The sequence below is a fragment of the Candoia aspera genome, chromosome 14 (assembly GCF_035149785.1).
Source record: "Candoia aspera isolate rCanAsp1 chromosome 14, rCanAsp1.hap2, whole genome shotgun sequence".
Taxonomy (NCBI): Eukaryota; Metazoa; Chordata; class Lepidosauria; order Squamata; family Boidae; genus Candoia; species Candoia aspera.
Window position 1 is genome coordinate 6,254,383 of NC_086166.1, and position 18,482 is coordinate 6,272,864.

General features: G+C 50.3%; 2 protein-coding genes across 2 annotated transcripts in view; one reads left to right on the plus strand and one right to left on the minus strand.

The window, feature by feature from the left end:
* Positions 1-1,878: 1,878 nt before the first annotated feature.
* BRI3 (brain protein I3) lies at positions 1,879-7,391 on the minus strand. Its single transcript, XM_063315168.1, has 3 exons — positions 7,230-7,391; positions 3,610-3,727; positions 1,879-2,253 (listed from the first exon to the last, which is right to left on the minus strand). The coding sequence occupies exons 1-3, from the start codon at positions 7,375-7,377 to the stop codon at positions 2,121-2,123; spliced, it is 399 nt and encodes a 132-aa protein (XP_063171238.1). The 5' UTR covers positions 7,378-7,391; the 3' UTR covers positions 1,879-2,120.
* A 4,498-nt stretch (positions 7,392-11,889) lies between these two features.
* The window catches only part of TECPR1 (tectonin beta-propeller repeat containing 1), a 30,558-nt gene continuing 23,965 nt past the window's right edge, over positions 11,890-18,482 (plus strand). The window contains exons 1-4 of the mRNA XM_063314909.1: positions 11,890-12,152; positions 14,622-14,804; positions 16,948-17,070; positions 17,578-17,703. Coding sequence (XP_063170979.1) covers positions 11,922-12,152; positions 14,622-14,804; positions 16,948-17,070; positions 17,578-17,703 — 663 coding nt within the window. The 5' untranslated portion in view covers positions 11,890-11,921. The remainder of the gene's footprint in view (positions 12,153-14,621; positions 14,805-16,947; positions 17,071-17,577; positions 17,704-18,482) is intronic.

Sequence of the window (18,482 nt, forward strand, 5' to 3'; positions counted from 1 at the left end):
ACGCTTTTTTTGTTCGTGTATTGCATCTCCACGTGAGATCATTCTCGGTCTAGAGCTTGTAGGCTTTTGTGTTCTAGATCAGCCTCTCCAGAACAACATCCTCCCGAGGTGTTGACAGTTCCCACGGTCTGTGCTGGGTGGGAGCTGTCAGCTGCCATGCCCAACAGAAGGGGAGCTGCATCCAGAGGCTCATCCTTTCTTTCTCCCCAGCTGATTTATGGGGATTGAAGGCTGGAAAACAGCCGGCCTGTCCTCTGCCACCTTGCAAGCAGTCCAGCAAAGGTGTGTGCCAGAACGAGAGGGGAGGCCTCCAGGCTCTGCTTTCCCAGCCGTTGCCCCCTGCGCAAGCTGCCGTTCCGTGTTCAACACTAAGCGAGTCCGTTTCAGTCCCGCTGTGCCCCTTCTCTCAGTGGGCTTGGAAAGAAATATTAGCAGAACACTGAATACCTTTAGCATCTGCCTTGCGGGAGCTGAGGGCGAGGTTGACAGCGGTGCCCAGTCGGTAGCCCAGAGGCCTTCTGAGACCTTGCAGTGAGGCTTTTCCGAGCCCCTAGCTCTGCCCAGGAGATGAATTGCCTGCTCGGGTCCCGCTTCCAGCCCAACAGCTTGAACTGCCTTGAACTCAGCAACTGCTGGGAGTTTTGAACAGAGGGGTTGAGTGGAGACCCGTCACCTCAGCAAGCCCTCAGGAGCCCTGGTAGTCAGGAAATCTAGTTCCAGAGCTTTTGACATCTTGCCCATTAAATAGTGTGTAGAGAGATGCCTCTGATAGTCAAGTGCCATCTTATGCTTTATGCTCATTCCACTCTGCACTGAGCAACCCTTCTTGGAGTTAAGACCAGGCTGACTACAGGTAGTCCTCACTTAACAATTGGGATCGGAATTTCAGTTGCTAAGCAAAGCAGTCAAGTGAATCCAACCCAATTTCATGACCTTTTTTGTGGTGATAGTTAAGTGAATCACCACAGGTGTTAAGTGAACCACATGGTCATTAAGTGAATCATGCAGTTTCCCCTTGATTTTGCTTGCCAGAACACGGCTGGGAAGGCCAAAAACAGCGATCACATGACCACGGGACACTGTGAGGGTCACAAACGCAAACTGGTTACCAAGCACCCAAATCGTAATCATGCAACCGCAGGGACGCTGCGACGGTTGTAAGTATGAGGACCGGCCGCAAGTCGGTTTCCCAGCACTGTCGTTAAGTCTGAACCATCACTAAACGAATGGTCATTAAGCGAGGACTACCTATACAGCTGGAAACTTGGAACTGTAGTCCCAACAGGAGAGCAGGACAATCTTAGCAGGTGACAAGGAGCTTAAAGCAAGCACAGCAGGTGATACCGAAGCACGGGGGGTTGTAAGCAACTGGCAGAAGCCACACTGTCGTCATGACATCCTTGTGGAAATGACCTGAACTTCGTGTCATTTGCACAACATCATGCTGCATTTTAACCACACGCACAAAGGCACAAACATCTGTTGAGTAGGTAATTCTTTTAGAAGCCCTGCAAACAATTCTGCATTAGTGCAGAAAATTGTCATATTCACCTTGCATCTCTCAGAGCTGCTTGGAGCCGCTGGAAACAGCGTTTGAACTATAGCCTGGTTCAGATCAGTTCTTGTTTTTTGAGGCTCACTTTCTACCGCAGGGTTCCTCAACCTTGGCAACTTGAAGATGGGTGGACTTCAACTCCCAGAATTCCCCAGCCAGCCTTGAAGTCCACCCACCTTCAAGCTGCCACAGTTGAGGAACCCTGCTCTTTGGGTTTGGGCTAGCACTGCGAATCTACATTCCCCTCACTGAGTAACATCAAGACTACTACAGGAAGAGATTTTTCTTTTAATTTTGGGGAGAGGGAAAAAGGCTGGGTCCCCTTGCAAAGTTGCAAAAAGCACTTTTATTTAAATTTCCCCAAAAAGGTGCATTTAAAACACAAAACCAAAACGAGGTTTGCATTGTGTAACAGATTTGCTCGGGTATCAGTTTCACATGCGAAAGAGAGACAGACTCGCATTTTGATTTTTACAAAATCAGCTCCGATGCATAAACGTGATTGTACACGACATTTACATTAGAAAAACGGTTCGGCTCCTCAAAGCCTCCAGGGGTTGATCCCTTAACCAAACGTGGCCCCGCAGTTCGGACACGTTCGTTGTCTCAAGGCGAGACAGAAGAGGATTCCGATGGGGAAGAATACAATGGCGCAGAGGACGCCGAGGCAAGTGAAGGTGTCTTCCAACACACCAACTCTGCAAGAGGAAATCGCACAAAAGGAAGAAAAGTTACTGCAATGTGGTAAAGCGCAGCAGCAAAATGAGCAGAGCTCAGCAGAGTAGCACACACTTCCTCCCTCCCAGAACGCTGCAACACACAAACACACCTTGGTGTTTCATCCTGTAGGCCCAACAGCAAACTTCAGTGACTGTGTCTTCAGCCCGGAAGTATGACCAGCTAGTCACATTATCAGCAGGGAAGATGTACCTTCCTGCTTCCGAACTGAGTAGGAATCCCCACCCCGTTCCTATGCTTTTCTTCACTCCCTTGCAGCTAAGCACGCTGCGTTTTAAACACCACAGAAACACCAGCAATTTTCTCGATGACGATTGCGTCTTTGGCCCGCTAACGGGAAGGCAGAGCGCCAGGAAGAGGGCCATAAAACTTTCCATTTAGAGGAACGCTAATCTTAGCTATACAGTAAGAGTTGGCCCGGGGAAACCTGAGCAACTTTCCCGTGCTTTACAGTTGTCACTCCCGGGCTGGCTAAAAATAGAGAATGAATGTTTATCTTCGCGTCTAAAGCTGGGCTGCTGTGCTCGGAGTGCCCCAGATGCTTAGAATTGGCAAGAAAACCCCTTTTGGGTTAACTGTTAATTGTGCACCAAGGACAGTTTATTTAATGGACTTTTTTTTTTTTTACTAAAAAGCACACCATGGGAAGGACTGAGCATGCAAGGAAATGCGCTTCTCTCTTGAAAAGCTCAGCAGGACATTTTGTCTGAGCTGGGAAGTTAAGCAAGATCGGGCCTGGCGAACACTCAGATGGGAGAATACTGGCCAGAACAGGAAGTGAAAAACATCCCGGAAAACAACATGGCTGTACCCATGTAAACATTAGAACTCAAGCCCAGTTCAAAGGCACTTGCTGGCTGGGGAATTCTGGGAATTGAAGTCCACATAGCTTAACATTGCCACGGTTGAGAAACGCTGCCCTAGATGTAAAAAGAAGGTGGGATACACAGCTCCATCACACTGAATGCAATCTTGTCTCAAAGGGGGAAAGGAGGTTTAAACCCGTGTTTCTCAACCTGGGCAGCTTTAAGATAGGCGTGGACTTCAACACCCAGAATTGGCTGGGGAATTCTGGGAGTTGAAGTCCACACATCGTAAAGATTCCAGAAAGCAATTAAAACTTAGCTTTTCTGTTAAGCCTTTAGGGACGGGGTGACTTTGTGAGGCTCGTGACGGTGAACCCAATCCAGACATTTTGTTAGGTACAGTGTTTTGATCCTGTTACTGTCCTAAGGGAAGATAAGCCACCCCACATCATGAGCCTCAGTAAATAAATAAATAACAGATCCCCCCCACCCCCAGAAAAAGAAACTTACCTGCAAGCGGGGCAGCCGCCAACAACTACGACGGACGTGATGGGAGGGGGCTGCTGGATTATCGTACACGTAGTGTTGGGGTAGTTATGTGGCAATGGACCAGAAGGAGCGGCATATCCTGGGCAGGGAAACAAAATGGAGAGGTGAGCACGGGACTTTCCATTGACAGGACCAGGGTTACAGAGACACTTTGGCAAGGCTCCCTGTGTCCACCTCATCCGCCTCTTTTGTCCCTCGTGTAAGCTTTGCCCACATCTACCTGTCCCACTGCTAGATAACCAGGGAGCTCATCCTCCTGTTAGAACTAGAGAGAGACCTCCAGAATTCATCCATTCTATGGACGACTCTTCATGTCCAGAGGTGGGCTTGGTCCAAACGGCATCTGGAACGCCTCAACTCCAGAAGAAAGCCATCGAGCAGAGTTGAGGTCCAAAGCTTGTGGGAAAGTCGCAATGGGTGGGTGGGAGGGTGGGATCTCCTCCCCATGCAAGCCAGTGAGCACCAGTGCCCTTTCAGACATTAAGCAAGCCCCCTTCGTTGTGCCTATAAGCACTGCTTCTCCCAAATTAAACCAAGACAGCAACTTTTCATGTCCTCTCTTCTTCCCCCTTGCGTCTACTCATCACGACAAAAGGGTCCTAAAAGCATTCCCAACATTTTTAAAGTCAAAGGCTCTTCTGACATTTTCTCTGACATCTCCTCATGTCAAAGGTAGCAACCCAAATGGAGTTTGAACAAATTCTTCTCAATGCCCCATAACCCTTACCCATCCTAGCAACCTGGTTGCAGACCTCTGCTCTTCTCTGCGCCAAGGCAAATGTACCCGGGGCTAATTATTAACTTCAGACAGACTCTTCACAGGATCAAAACAGACCAAAAAAACCACAGATCAACAGTTTCCAAACCACACAAGGATCTCAGCTTAGGGAAACACCAAACCCTTTCAGATGCACTCAAGTGCTTTCAGGTTCTCAAGTGTTCTCCAAATCACTGTTCATCTGTCTCTGGTAAGCCACCATGCCAATATTCTTGGTTTAATGCAACAGGCAGACCAGCCATGAAGATGTGCACATCGTAGCTTCCACCCTAAGGTGAGGCATCAACCCAGCTCATTGAGGCTTACTCAGCAAACCATGATAAAGCAAAGTCAGTTCTGTGCCTGACACCATAGGGGGAGAGGCCTGTTAGTTTGGGATAGCCCAAAATCAAGAGGAGTTTGGTAGTACCTTTTCATAACAATTATCATTATGCCTTTTAATAAAATTCCTCTCCTTTACTGGCCCATCTAGTCCATTAGTTCAGCTTTCTCCAACCTTGGGCCTCTAGATGTACTGGCCTCCAATTCCCAGGATACCTTTCAGCTGACTGGGAATTCTGGGAGCTGAACACCCACACCTCTGGAAAGCAGCAAGCACAAAGAGGCAATTTCTATTAACTTACTGGTTCTTGCCGTTGGAATTAAATGGAAGTATAGTGTGCTAGTTCAAACATGTGTTTTTTGTTCTTCTTGCTCCTTGCTAAATATCTCTAACAAAAAAAAAATACTCAAATTTAAGGTGATTCTTTTAAAGAACACCCCCTCCAAACTGGGATTTATGACATGCAAGGGCACAGCTAAGCATTGGCCAGTCCAGTAGCACCATGATGGAGAACGATCCTTAATCAACTGAGGCCCCAAGATTCAAGAGGGCCATTTGAGACCTCTATAAATCCCCCAGGACTGTGTACCCAGGATCAGGCAGAAATCAAGTAAAATAGACATTATCCCCCCGAAAAAGACTTTACAAAGACCCCACCCTCAAAAGCAGGAGATGCACAAAAGCAGCCTTGATGGCTCAAGGTACAGAAACAGTTGTCTGTCTTGTGTTTGGGCGTACAAATTTGATAAATCAATCCAATCTCTAGGCCACTTTGGCCTAAGTCTAAAGTTGCGTGGAACATGGACAAAAATGAAGGATGGAAGTGTAAATAAATACAAACAAACAGGCCTACACTGGGGAAGAAAGAAGAGGAAACACAAAAGAAGAAGATAAACAGGAGGTCCAGACAGCGAAAATTACCTACAAGTAGCCTCTATTTGTAAAATAATTCCTGCATGGATTGTGGCACATTCTTGTTCCAACATTCTCCCTCCACGTAAGCTGGACTACAATTCCAAGCTTCCCCTGCCAGCATAGCCCCATAGCCTCATTAGATAAGATTATTAGCCTCTGTACAAACAGGAAAAGCTGGTTTGCACATCACACTAAGCCATGTTCTCCATCAGTGTTTCTCAACCTGGACCACTTTAAGAGGGGTGGACTCCAACTCCCAGAATTCCCCAGCCAGCATGGCTGGCTGGGGAATTCTGGGAGTTGAAGTCCACCCCTCCTAAAGTGGTCCAGGTTGAGAAACACTGTTTTAGACTAAGTCACCACTGGGTGTTTGACGTAAAGTTTTCAAACCATAACCATGGTGGTGTGTTTCATTCTTGGGTAATAATCATGATTCATTAATGACTTCTGCATTATTAAGAGATGGCAGTTCTTGCTTTTAGGGCTCCACACATCTCTGCAAGCGTGGTGGTCCAAAAATACGGTGGATCACCAGACCTGGCACACGATGGAGGCCGGGTTCACACACGGCACTAAGCCCCAAGCGAGCCAGAGGCTGTCTGAACGCTTCCCCTGAACAGCAATTGAGTCTTCATGAGAAAGACTCATTCCTCATTCTCAAGCAAGGAACTGGAGTCCAAATGCTGGTTTTCCCCACTGAGGTCTCCACCCGATATAAAACTTCTGCAAAAAAAAAAAACCACCACCCTTGAAACTGCTGATCCTCTGAACTGAATCATCCCCACCACGGATTCAACAAGGCTATTCAAGACCTTTTTTAAAGGCCTCTGGATCTGGATCAACAAGGTTACCCAGCCCCAGGAAAGCCTCTGGATCACTACTACCCGGTCAGCAGATCTCAGCTGGCCCAAGGTTTTAAGCCCAACTCTTTGCAACCACCAGGAGAGGCAGAAAAACCGGACCGAGTCGGAGAACAAGATCGGGGAGATCCACTAAGCCGCACCGACCGAAAAAACAAGAATCCAAAGCATCCTCCTCTGGGGGGAAAAACTTTGGGAGGCGTTTCCAAGAAAAGCCCCTCTTCCCCCCTCCCCAGGCTGGGAAATTTCCACCTTGCTTTTTTTCCCCCTCCCTGCCCCGCACGAAAATGAGCGCACCCTCCTCAGCCCCTTGTCCAACAGGGCGCCCGCCAGGGGTTCCGGCCGCAACGCCCGTCCCCTGCTGCCGGGCGCGATGGGAGCGGTAGTCCCGCGGGCCGCCGAAGCTGGGGAAGGCCAGGCCGGGGAAGGGAAGGGAGGGGAGGGAGGAGGGAGGAGGGCGGCCTTCAACCCCCCACCCCTTTCCCGCCTGCCCTTAGCCAGGGCCACCTGGGCCGCCCCTTCCCCAGGTCGCCAGCCAAGAAGCCCCCGCGGAGACGCCCCTCGTCCCTCCCCTCCCCTCCCCGACGGCCGGACAGGCGCTCTGCACGCGCCCAGAGGCACTCCCGGGCGCCTCCCCGCAGGAACCCCCTCCGCTCCTGCAGGGACCCGCGGGGTCCTGCCCAGACGCCCCTCCCTCCCTGCTCACCTGCCCCGGGCCCCGGGGGGAACGGGTAGGGCGGCGGCAGCGGCGGCGGCGGCGGGATGGCCCCGTAGGTGTGGGGCCCGTAGCCGCCCGCCGGCCCGCAGGGGCTGTACGCCGGCGGCCGGTCCTGCAGCAGCGGCTTGCCGTCCATGGCCGGGGCGCGGCGGCCGGTCCGAGCGGGGCGCGGGGCGGGCGGGGCCGGCTGGCCCGCGCGGGGGGCTCAGGGCCGGGAGGGCTGCTGGGCCCCGACGCGGCGGCGGCGGCGCCTGGCGGGCGGCACGGGCATGGGGGGCCGGGCGCGCCCCGGAGTCTCCGCGCGGCGTTTCGTGCCTCCGGGCGTCGGCGGCGAGTCGGAGCAGTCACAAGACTGGCGGTCACGTGACTCTCGGCGCCCCCCCCTTCCTCCCTCCCCGCCCCGGCGGAGGCTTGGCCCGGGAGGCAGGAAAGTCCCTCTTAAAGGGGACGCGCCGCCGCGCCTCTGCGCCCCCCCCCGGGGACAGCCTGTCCCACCCCCCGCGTTCGCACGCCCTCGGCTGCCGGGACAGGGGCTCCCGCGTCGGCGGTGGCACGTCCGCAAGCGACCGCCCAAGCGCAAAGGGGACCGGGGACCCCGCGGATCAGCCCCGCGCCGCGGCGAAGCTCTTCCCTGGGAACGGCGAAAGTGGACAAAACCGTGGAGCGCCCCGGGACGGCTGCTGGACTCCTGCGATCTTGGGTTTGTCTGTTTTTGTTGAAGAACTTCATTACGTTTCGAAGCAGAGTTAAAATACAAAATCGAGTATAGAAAAGAGCGAGTATCGACCCAAAGAAAAACTGTAAAAGCGCAAAGAGCTGGAAAAGGAAAGGGACTTCCGACTTTCTCCAGGACAGATATAAACGCAATTACAAATATAATCTCTTTCCATTACTTCAGCCTTAGTAACTTTATTTCTATAAATCAGACCTTTTCATCATCAAAACTCAGGATTAAAGCTTCATTTAAAAAGATTATTGCAATCTTGAAGGTCGTCTCCGACGACGAAGAGATTTCGAAGAGCAGCGCCTGCTTCTGCAGACACCTAGAAGTCCTGGGAGCTCGCCTCCGGACAGTCAGCTGTCAATAGACACAGTACAGGTAGCCCTCACTTAACAACCATTCGTTTAGTGACAGTTCAGACTTAAGGCTGGGGAATTCTGGGAGTTGGAGTCCCCACAGCTTAAAGTTGCCAAGTTTGAAAAACACTGCTCTAAGGTGACTCTTTCAGCCAAAACAACCAACAGGCTTGCAGCACCTTTAAAGCCCCCCCATCACCAAAACTTTGCACCCAGAAGTTTAAGAGCCAAGGACAGTTGGTGGGCTGAGGATCCCCAAGCCTTGATGTGCCCTTTTTACTATGTCTTTCTTTTTAAATAATTAAATAGATACACCTGCCACTTTGCTGTGATCTTCTGCTGAAAATTGATGGTTTAATCTTAGGGAGAGGGTCTCCATGGGCTGCAAAGGGAATTAAGGGTGTTTACCCCCTACATGCCATACCCTATTGTAAGCTTCAAGTGTAAATCTTTATAAGGAGTTTCCACGTTCAGAAACGCTGGCCTGGTTCCTCAGATGATCTGTCACACACCCCAATCGCTTTGTCACTGAATGGGTGTTTCTGTCCCCAGTTTGAAAGAGGAAGCTTTTGGACAGCACCTCCAGCTTATCTTATGATCTTCTTCAAGAACAGCTGACACCAGCCTTGTGAGCCCAACTTAACTTGTGAGTCAACTGTGCAGAGGGTGGTGAAGCTGATGAGCAGACAGATTTGGGGGATAATTGTTGAAGGAGATGATTGTCTCTCTTCTGGAGAAGATGAGATGAAGGTTAGTGGTCTTCACGTAGAACAGATTGATTCTCTGTTGCTCCATGGGCAGGATTACAACTCAGTTGCTGGCAGAGTTCAGACCAGCATTTCTCATCCTCAGCAACTTTAAGGCATGTGGACTTCAACTCCCAGAATTCCCATGCTGGCTGCGGAATTCTGGGACTTGAAGTCCACAGGCCTTAAAGTTGTTGAGTTTGGGAAACACTGGTTCAGACAGTGGTGACATATTGGCTGGTTTGTGTTTGACTCAATGTTTAGGTTTTGTTGAGTTGTACAGAATAAACTGACTTAGCCTGTTGTGTGAACAGATCCAAAACAGTTAAATTGTAGGGTTTCAGATCGAGGCTGCCAACATGCAGAAATACAGCTGATCCCAAGAAGGCAGTAACAAGTCTAGTTTTTGTGCCACAGCTGTCACTAATGGTTCACTGCATTTTTGCTACCCATATTTAGCAACCCTAGATGGACCATCTCAGTACAAAGCCCATAATGTCCCTTCGGTCATTCCTCAGTTGCAACCCTCCCATTTTTGCATAATAGCTTAGCATCTCACGAGTCTTAGAAGCAGGAGGGCCCATCCTCCATTTGAAGAGAATGTGGCTTTTCTAGAAAAGGGGGTGGAGTAAATGTGCTCCCCCCAAATCTTGGTGCACTTGATTGGCTGTCATTCTTTTCTGCTATGAATGGATTCTGCTGTTAATTTGAATCCTACTTGGGCCCCGCTATAGGTCTTGTCAACCAACCCATAAATTGCTCCCATGTCTTCAGCTAGCTGGAGGTGCAGCAAAGAAGTGTGTCCTGGGAACCCAGCTTAGCAGGGAGTGTGAGCCAAGTTCCTGCAATGTGTAACCCGTGGCCAGTGGTTTAGCACGTCGGGTGAACCCAGCCAGTTGTAACTTCTGGAACAGCCCACCCTTGAGCAAACCAGGGCTTGGTACCCCTCGTGAGCCCAGTTTGTGTGTTTATGCCGAACAGAGGGGGAATGCTATTTCTTAGACCGGCTGCCCGTCTCCTCCCGTTTGAGAAAAAAAAATCCCAAATTCCAGAAGAAACCGCCTTGGACCCTCCTTTCCCACGACCCGCAAACGCGCGTCTGCCCCGAGTCTTCCGCGGGCGAGACGTCACGGCCGAGCGAGCAGCCGGTATCGGCCTGCAAAGAAGGGGGCGGGGAGAACAGAACGCCATGGAACCAGCTGATTCCCGGGCCAGCCAATCGGCGCCGAGGCCTGCGCTCTCCCAGCCAATAAGGGGGCGCCTCCTCCCGGGCTCCAGTTCCTTATGTTGCGGTTTGCGGCCGCTGCTGCGCGTTTCTCCGGCCACCGTTGCAGCGCCGGACGTGGCGGAGGAGGAGGCTGGGGGATCAGGTAGAAGAAATGAGGGGGGGGGCTCTTGGAAGAGAAGGAGGGAGCCCGCGCATCCATTCATTCCTCTCTGGAGCAAACGCCGAGGTCGGGGTCTCCCTGGGGCCCCTCCCGGGCCGCTTTGCAATTGCTGGCATTCTGCCTTTTCCGAGATGCGAGGGAGCCGCGTCGGTCTCGGAGGACGGGCTAAGTGCCCGGGGCAGGTGCCCACCCCGTTTTTGCACCGGTGCTGGCTTTTTCCTCCCTTCCCTCTTAATCTCTCCCCCCCCCGCCGCCCCTTCTCTGTTAATAGCTGAGATGGGCAGCCGTTGCAACAAGTAAATAAAAATAATGCCCCCCCCCGGGTCTCTCCCGGAGCCTTCCCTCCCCCCCACCGTCTCAACGCCTGGGAACCAGGGGGAGCCCCAGAACCTTTGAGAACGCCTGCCCTTCCTTGGAAAGGGGCGAGCGCCGGCTCTGGTGGTATTATCCCAGCCTGGTTTACTCTGGAGCAAGCCCGGTTGGATTGGGGGGGAGGGGAGAGGGTGATGGACCTTGCTGTCCTGTACATGGATTCAAAATCTAATCTGGGCGTGCCAGCCGGAGCTCCTTGACAGAGAGGTGGTTGCAAAGGCAATAAAGAAGTCAATGAAGGCTTTTTTTTTTTACAGGTAATAGATTAGCATTATTCAAGAAACTGAGTTGTGGAGGGCTTCAGTTCCCTGGTCTCGTGCTGGCTGGCTTGGTGGAGGGTCCTTGTTTTGTGGAGTCCTTGGTGCTCTCTGAGCAGGGCTGTTGGCTTGCAGACGTTTCATTGCCCAACTAGGGAACGTCATCAGTGTGAGGGAGGGTGGGGTTGGCTCCCTGTTTATATGCTGTCGCTTGCCCTGCCAGTCTTGGTGGGGGTGTGGTGTTCTCCTTGGTGGGTCCTTGATTAGGGTATTGTTCTCTGCCTGATTGTTTGTCTGGTGTTAATCGTGCTAATATTTGCTTATCTGGGTGTTGATTGCTGGCAATACCAGGATTAACATCAGGCAAACAATCAACCAGAAAACAATACCCCAATCAAGGACCCACCAAGGAGAAAACCACACCACACCAAAACTGGCAGGGCAAGCGACAGCATATAAACAGGGAGCCAACCCCACCCTCCCTCGCACTGATGACGTTCCCTAGTCGGGCAATGAAACGTCTGCAAGCCAGCAGCCCAGCTCAGGGAGCACCAAGGACTCCACCATTCAAACTAGAGAGATTCTCTTCTGTTAGGTCCTCCTTTTCCTAATCAATCCCCCTCCTTTTTTATTAACTCAACCTCCTTCGATTTGACCCAGTCCATGTGTTTCGTGACTCAGCCCCAGCTGGGAACAGTGGCTCCGAGCTCCGATCTTTTCTTATTGTGCCCCCCTCCTCAGGCCCTGTTCCGACTCCAGAAAGGCAAACTGCCTTTGGGGGAAACCGGATCTGACCTGTGTAAACCCCTGGCCCGCCTCTTCCCCTTGTATTTTCCAGCCATGAGCGCCTCCCATTCGCTCCTGTGGGCAGTGGACGTTTTGGGGAGGGTGTACACCTTAGCCACTACCGGCCATTATTGGGAGCTCTGCAGGGATGGCGAACTGGAATTTAAGCGGGTTTCGGTCGTCAAGCAGTGCTGCTGGGGGCTGGCTTGCGATCATCGCGTCTACGTTTACGTGCACGCCAGCGACGTCCCCATCCGACTCCAAGAGGAAGCCTATGAGAATCAGGTATGTAGGGCGTGGACTCATGGAAGGGGTCCCCGGGATCATCCAGCCCACCCTCTGCTCAGGGCAGGACCTGCTAAAACATTTTTGAGCCTCTGGCTGAAGGCTTCCAGCAAGGGAGAATTCCCACTTCATGTGGCAGCCTGTTCCACTGGCCGACGGCTCGTATAGTCAGCGGCTCCTAATGTCTAACCTAAACCTGCTTCTCTGCAATTTCAGCCTGTTGGCTCTGGCCCTGCCCTTCAGTGCAGGTAACGAGTCCACTCCAATATCAGTGTTTCTCAACCTGGCCACTTTAAGATGTGTGGACTTCAACTCCCATTCCCAGCATGGCTGGCTGGGGAATTCTGGGAGTTGAAGTCCACACATCTTGAAGTGGCCAAGGTCGAGAAATGCTATTCTGTATGAAAACTGATAAAAAAAGAGGGAGTCCTTACACTACCAGACAGCAGAAAGAGGTCCAGCGGGTTACTTGAAATCAATGTGGAAAAAGAAACTTGGAGCAACTGAAGTTTCTTGCTCAGAGGTGGGCAGCTGCTTTCTGTCTCTCATCTTCAGATGCTTGCAGGCGTAACCGGTTACATTATTCAGCAGCTTGCTGCATGGAGAGGAAAACGTGCCAAAGAAAAAAATGAGAAAAAATGTTGCAAAAAGCAAAATAGAGAATCGCCCTCCCCGGCTTTGGCCCTGGCCTATTTTCTTGCCTGGTTCTTACAACACCTGAGCCAAACCCAAGTCCAGTCCATTTTCGCCCGGCGTAATCCGTGAGCTCAGCCTTAGTCGAGGTGTTAACAAACCCAGGAAACTGAGTTGCTCAGGCAAACCGTGCGTACTCATGGATGTGTGTGATGTGTAAAACAAAACATCCTTTGCTTCAGCAATTCTCTGTAAATCCATATGCAGAAAAAATAATTCATTCCTACATCTTCAACCATTTTCGTCCACCCAGGCCAGCTTTTAAACTTGGGAACTTTTACCTGTCGGTGCTTCTGGAGTGTTAGTCACTGTAAAAGGGTCAAACTTCAGACCCGGCAAGCCCGTAGATCTCTAGAAATTCAACCCGGCATTCAGGAACTACAGGTAGTCCTCACTTAACAACCATTCATTTAGTGATGGTTTGGACTTACAGCAGTGCTAAAAAAAGCCTGACTTCGACTGGTCCTCACACTTAAGACCATTGCAGTGTCCCCATGGTCACGTGATCACCATTTGGGCACTTGGCAACCGCTTTGCATTTATGACCGTCACATGATCACGTGATCATTTTCAACCTTCCTGGCTGGCTTCTGGCAAGCAAAATCAAGGGGAACTGCATGATTCGCGTAATAGCCATGTGGTTTGCTTAATGCCTGCGGTGATTCACTTAACAACTGCCACAAAAAGGTTGCAAAAACCGGGTTGGATTTGCTTAATGACCGCTTTGCTTAGCAACCAAAATTCTGGTCCCAACTGTGGTCGTTAAGTGATGACTGCCGGTAGAGAAGAGCAGAACTTTCATAGGCTTGACCCAGCTAAACAAGTTGCTGTATCACAGAGAGAAATAAAGGTATCCAAAGTCCCCGGATCCTGCTGTAGAATGTGGAAATCAAGTGTTCTGTATATTATCAGCCCCAGGGCTTAATCATCTTCCTCCTACCTTCTGGAGTCAATGGACATTCTTTTCCCACCCTTCAGACTGGAGGGCCCTGCCCCATGTTTCTACAACCATTCAGCTGACCTCTGCAGCTGGTCCCACCCTCCGGCCACCTTCAGCTTACGAAAAATGCTCGCTCTTCCTAAAGGATGTGGTTAAGCAGCATCTGGAGGAGTTGAAGAGGACTTGAGTTGGATTTTGAGTTGCGTTTGAAGAAAGGGGAGGGAGAACATCTCGATTTTAGAAGCGTCAGTCCAAGGTTGTGTTTAAAAAAAATAACCAGAGGAAAAGGAGGAGGCTGAAAACTTCGGTTAATCAATCAAGGTTGAGTAGGTTAGTCTGGATTCCCTTGTAGCCTCCCTTCCAATTCTTAACCAGGCCTGACACTCCTTAGCTTCCAAGACCGAGAGAGGTTGTAACTGTCAGCTGTCAAGAAGAATAATTGGTTGAGGTGTGCAAAAAGAGCTGGAACGGTCCACTTTGAGGTCCAAGCCCTTCCTGGAGAGGTCCGCTTCATTGTGGGAAGAGGGCTGGTCAAGTCAATATGGGGAAGAACATCTCAAAGTTGGGATGTTTTGAGCGTGAACTGTTTTGCAGCCCTCGGTTAGTCGAGCCGATTCTAGATCAAGTTAGTGGTTTAATCAGTTCATTTCTGCAACGTTACAGTCCTAATGGTGTCTGGCTACCCAGAGTTCCCCAGCCTGCACTGTTGGGATGGCATAGCCCATAGCCCCCAGCCTGGGAATCACGGCCTGAGTATGTCCAGGGTGGGGGAAAGGCTGGTGTCGGTTGGGAGGTGTGACTGTCTTCTTTCTTGCCCCCGGCCCCCCTTCGGGCAGCGCTGGAACCCGGTGGTCGGCTTTTGCGCCAGCCTGCTGCCCAGCGACCGCTGGCAATGGAGTGACGTGAGTGGGCTGAAGCATCAGCAGCTGGAAAGCTTTGCGCTGCCGTCTCCTCACTGGGAGTGGGAATCTGACTGGTACGTGGATGAAAATTTTGGAGGGGAACCCACAGAGAAAGGGGTAGGTGAACACTATGGGGTCTGCCTTCTCGGGGGAAAGCAGTAGCCACCGCAAATGATAAACGGGAGGGCGGAGGAAGCTAGATCAGGGTCTGAATGCCTTCGTAGGAAGCAGCTTGCTTACACTGAACATGCGGATGGATGTCCTTGGGGTGTTTCTTTTGGCCTCGAAGCCCAAGCATCAGCTGCTGGGAAAATGTAATGTGCTCTTCCTATCCCAGTCACTATAATGATTTGCTAAGAAAATGCCATTTCTTCTTTTCATGCCCATGATATTGTGGGGGGCTGGGAGAATGCAATTCCCCTTCCCTATCCCTGTAGCAGTAATGAAGTGCTGGGAAAATGCTATTTTTCTGTTCTCATCCCCAATAATGTGTACTGCTGGGGAAATGCAGTTCCCTTTTCCTTTCCTGGTAGTAATAATGAATTGCTGGGAAAATGCTGTTTTCTGTTTTCATCCCACTGATAATGTGAATTGTTGGGAAAATGCAATTCCCCTTTCCTTTATTAATAATGAATTGCTGGGAAAATGAGATTTTCTCCTCCCCCATGGTAATAATCCACATTGCAGCCTTCCTCATTCAAGTGCCCGCCTGATGGATTCCAACCCCCATCATCCCCGGGCAGTACGGAAATGTTGCACATCAGGAAGGCACTTGGGTTAAAAAGGCCAGGCTGTTGGCTGCTGTTGTGTCAATATATGGTTGCCTACAGCAGTGACAGGGCAATCTCTTCAAATATGCACACAGCATTTCAAGAAAATCACAGTTACCAATTTGGACCACTGTCTTGAGGTCTTTTCGCGAGGAGCAACTGTCTGGAGTCCTTGTGGGTGATCTCAAGTCCTCTCCTTGGCCAGAGAGGAATTACAAAGAGCCAGTCGACTCCCCGGCTCTTCCTTCTGCCACGGTCATTGGCTCCGCTTTTCATGGAGCCGTCTTTAGTCCACCATTTCTCCCCCAGAAGTCCAGCTTTGTACCACGGTTTCTTAGCTTTTGGACTCTGGTTCAGTTTTTCGAATCCTTGGGGGAAGGAGGAAAAAAAGCCTTACTGGATGCAGATGAAAAAGTAGATTTAAAACCCCTGGCAGATCTCCATAGTAGGGTGAATCTCAACCTCAGCAACTTTAAGGTGGGTGGACTTCAACAGCATGGCTGGCTGGGGAATTCTGGGAGTTGAAGTCCACCCACCTTAAAGTTGCTGAGGTTGAGAAACACTGCCGTAGTAGATCCCAAAGGGATTCTGAATTGGTCGTCCCTCTTTCCAACACAACCCTAAAATGATTTTGCTAAAGTGAATAAAACTTGAGGTCAACTGAGACTAGATTTTTGTGCAGAGAGACTGTGAGCTCCATTGTAGTCTTGAGATCAAATCTTAGTCTCCAAATCTTTTAATTTCAAGACAGTCTTTTGCAGAAATCTCCATGTGAAAGATCTCTGGCATTTAGGTCAATCCTTCAGTTCTTGGCATGAGACATCTAAGCTTCGTTCCCCAAACACACGCAGCCATAATTGTTGATGTTAGTCTAGTGCAGTCTTTTTCAACTTTTTGACCCTGGAGGAACTCTTGAAATATTTTCCAGGCCTTGGGGAACCCCTGCACGTTCAGGCTCAAAGACAGGCTGGAAGCTACAAAATGATTATATTTGTTTCATGGGTAGGCCTGTCAATATGCGTTAACAGTGTTCTTAAACTAAAAATAAGAATGAAACTTACCTCTGGAATGTGAAGTTGCCCGAATTTGAAATGATTTTTTAAATCGTGATCTCCCAGGGAACCCCTAGGGACCTCTCGTGGAACCCTAGGATGCCACAGAACCCTGGTTGAGAAACCCTGCTCTAGCATGTTGCATGAATCCATAGTTGATTTGGGAAACCACTGCTAAGTAAACAGTGGCCGAGTGCAGTACATCCAGCTGGTCCTAATGAAATTAGCAGTAAGGGAGAGTTTCCAGTTCTCCAGAAAGAATGGGAGGCTTTGATTTCCTTTCTGATTTTCTTTTTGAGTTAGCGAAGAGATTGCAAGTGGGGTGTAGCGGCATCACAAGAGCATCAGTGGTGACTGACTGTACCTTAGGTTCTTTGAAGCCTCGTTCCTGGTGGGCTCATCATGTTCTATCTTGGTCCCTTTCTTCTTCCTTTGAAGGGGTGGGCCTACGCCATAGATTTCCCAGCTACGTACACCAAGGACAAGAAGTGGAATTCTTGCGTCAGACGAAGGAGGTGGATTCGGTACAGGAGATACCAGGCGCGGGACACGTGGGCAAAGGTGTGTGCTGTTTTGTTCTCTCTCTTTCTTCCCCTTTGCTTAAAGCCTCTAGTATGTCCAGAGGTGGTTGGGTGTGGCCAAGGACTTTGCCTTGCCCAAGTAGCTGCAGTTTCTTGGTTCTCGTTCAACAACAATTTTTTTGTTTTGTTTTGTTTATTTTATTGCTTTATATTTTGTGTTTTATTTCTAAGGCTGCCCAACTCTGTGATGGCTCTGGGCAGCGTGAAGGTGAGGGTTCTTCCCTCTCTAGGCTTTGAAAGAATATTTGCAACTTTCCCTTAGGAAAAAGGGATTCTGTGGTTTTCAATAAGTATTAGACATATTCTTTTTTGGGGGGGTTTTAATGGATTTTCTTGTAGGGCACAGGTCTTTCTAGTTGCTGGGGGCATCCCAGGATAGAGAATGCGTCACCATGTGGGGTTCGGCAAGGGAGGGGTGTTCCTGCGGCCCTCAGAAGGAACCATCAGTAACTCCAAGTTTCTCTCCTTTTTTTTTTTTTTGAGGTAGATTCCATCCCATCAAGATCCGAAGCAGTTGCCAGATCCTTTTAATGACATCTCCGTGGGAGGCTGGGAAATTACCGATGAACCCCTGGGGCGACTGTCAGTCTGGGCTGTCTCCCTGCAAGGCAAAGTAAGGTCTCCTTGTCCTCAGGCCTTCTTCTTCACCTCTTGTCACTTTGGCACAGAGCCAAAGGGGCCGGTCCATCAGCTGACCAGCTTAGAGCCAAGTCCCCCAACCTGGTCTCTTCCCAATGAGTTGGAATACAACTGCCATGATTCCCAGCAAGTATGGCAGTCACGGGAGACGTCGTCCGGTGTATTTGGAGAATGCCAGAGGAAGGCTGCCCTCCCCACTTCACAAAGGGTGCCCGCTTTGGGTTCTGTCGTTGCTTGTGGTTGAAAAGCAGGCCTCAGTGAAGGGTGGAGATGTTTCCATGAGAATCAGAGTAATGATCAGAGTCCCTTCAGAGCTGGGTCAAGGTTTTGTCATTCTTGGCCATGTTACACTAATAGGATTAGGCGGCAGCATTTCGGTTGATCTCAAAAACCTTAGCGGGGTCCAACCTGGTTAGTACCTTCATGGGAGACAGCCAGGAAACCCCAGGTCTATAGCCGTGTTTCTCAACCTTCGCAGCTTTAAGGTGTGTGGACTTCAACTCCCAGAATTCCCCCAGCCAGCCAACACTGGTCTGTAGACTAAACCGGAACGTTAAAAGTGGTGTAGGAATAGGGCAACAACAACATTGGCAGAGCATGCCCTTGTTACCAAGAAAAATCCACAGAAGTGTCCATGAAGTCACCAGAAACTTGACTTTTTCAACGGTTTGCTCCACTGTATACAGGTAGTCCTCGACTTATGACTGTTCGTTAATGATGGCCTCGGAATGGGTGTTCATTTAACGATGGCCT

Bases quoted from the DNA above. Each gene is read 5' to 3' on its own strand.
- BRI3 (XM_063315168.1), bottom strand. From the start codon at position 7,377: ATGGACGGCAAGCCGCTGCTGCAGGACCGGCCGCCGGCGTACAGCCCC. The intron at 3,728-7,229 runs GTGAGCAGGGAG...TTCCCTGCCCAG, and splicing joins CCCCCCGGGGCCCGGGGCAG to GATATGCCGCTCCTTCTGGT. The intron at 2,254-3,609 runs GTAAGTTTCTTT...TTCCTCTTGCAG, and splicing joins GGCGGCTGCCCCGCTTGCAG to AGTTGGTGTGTTGGAAGACA.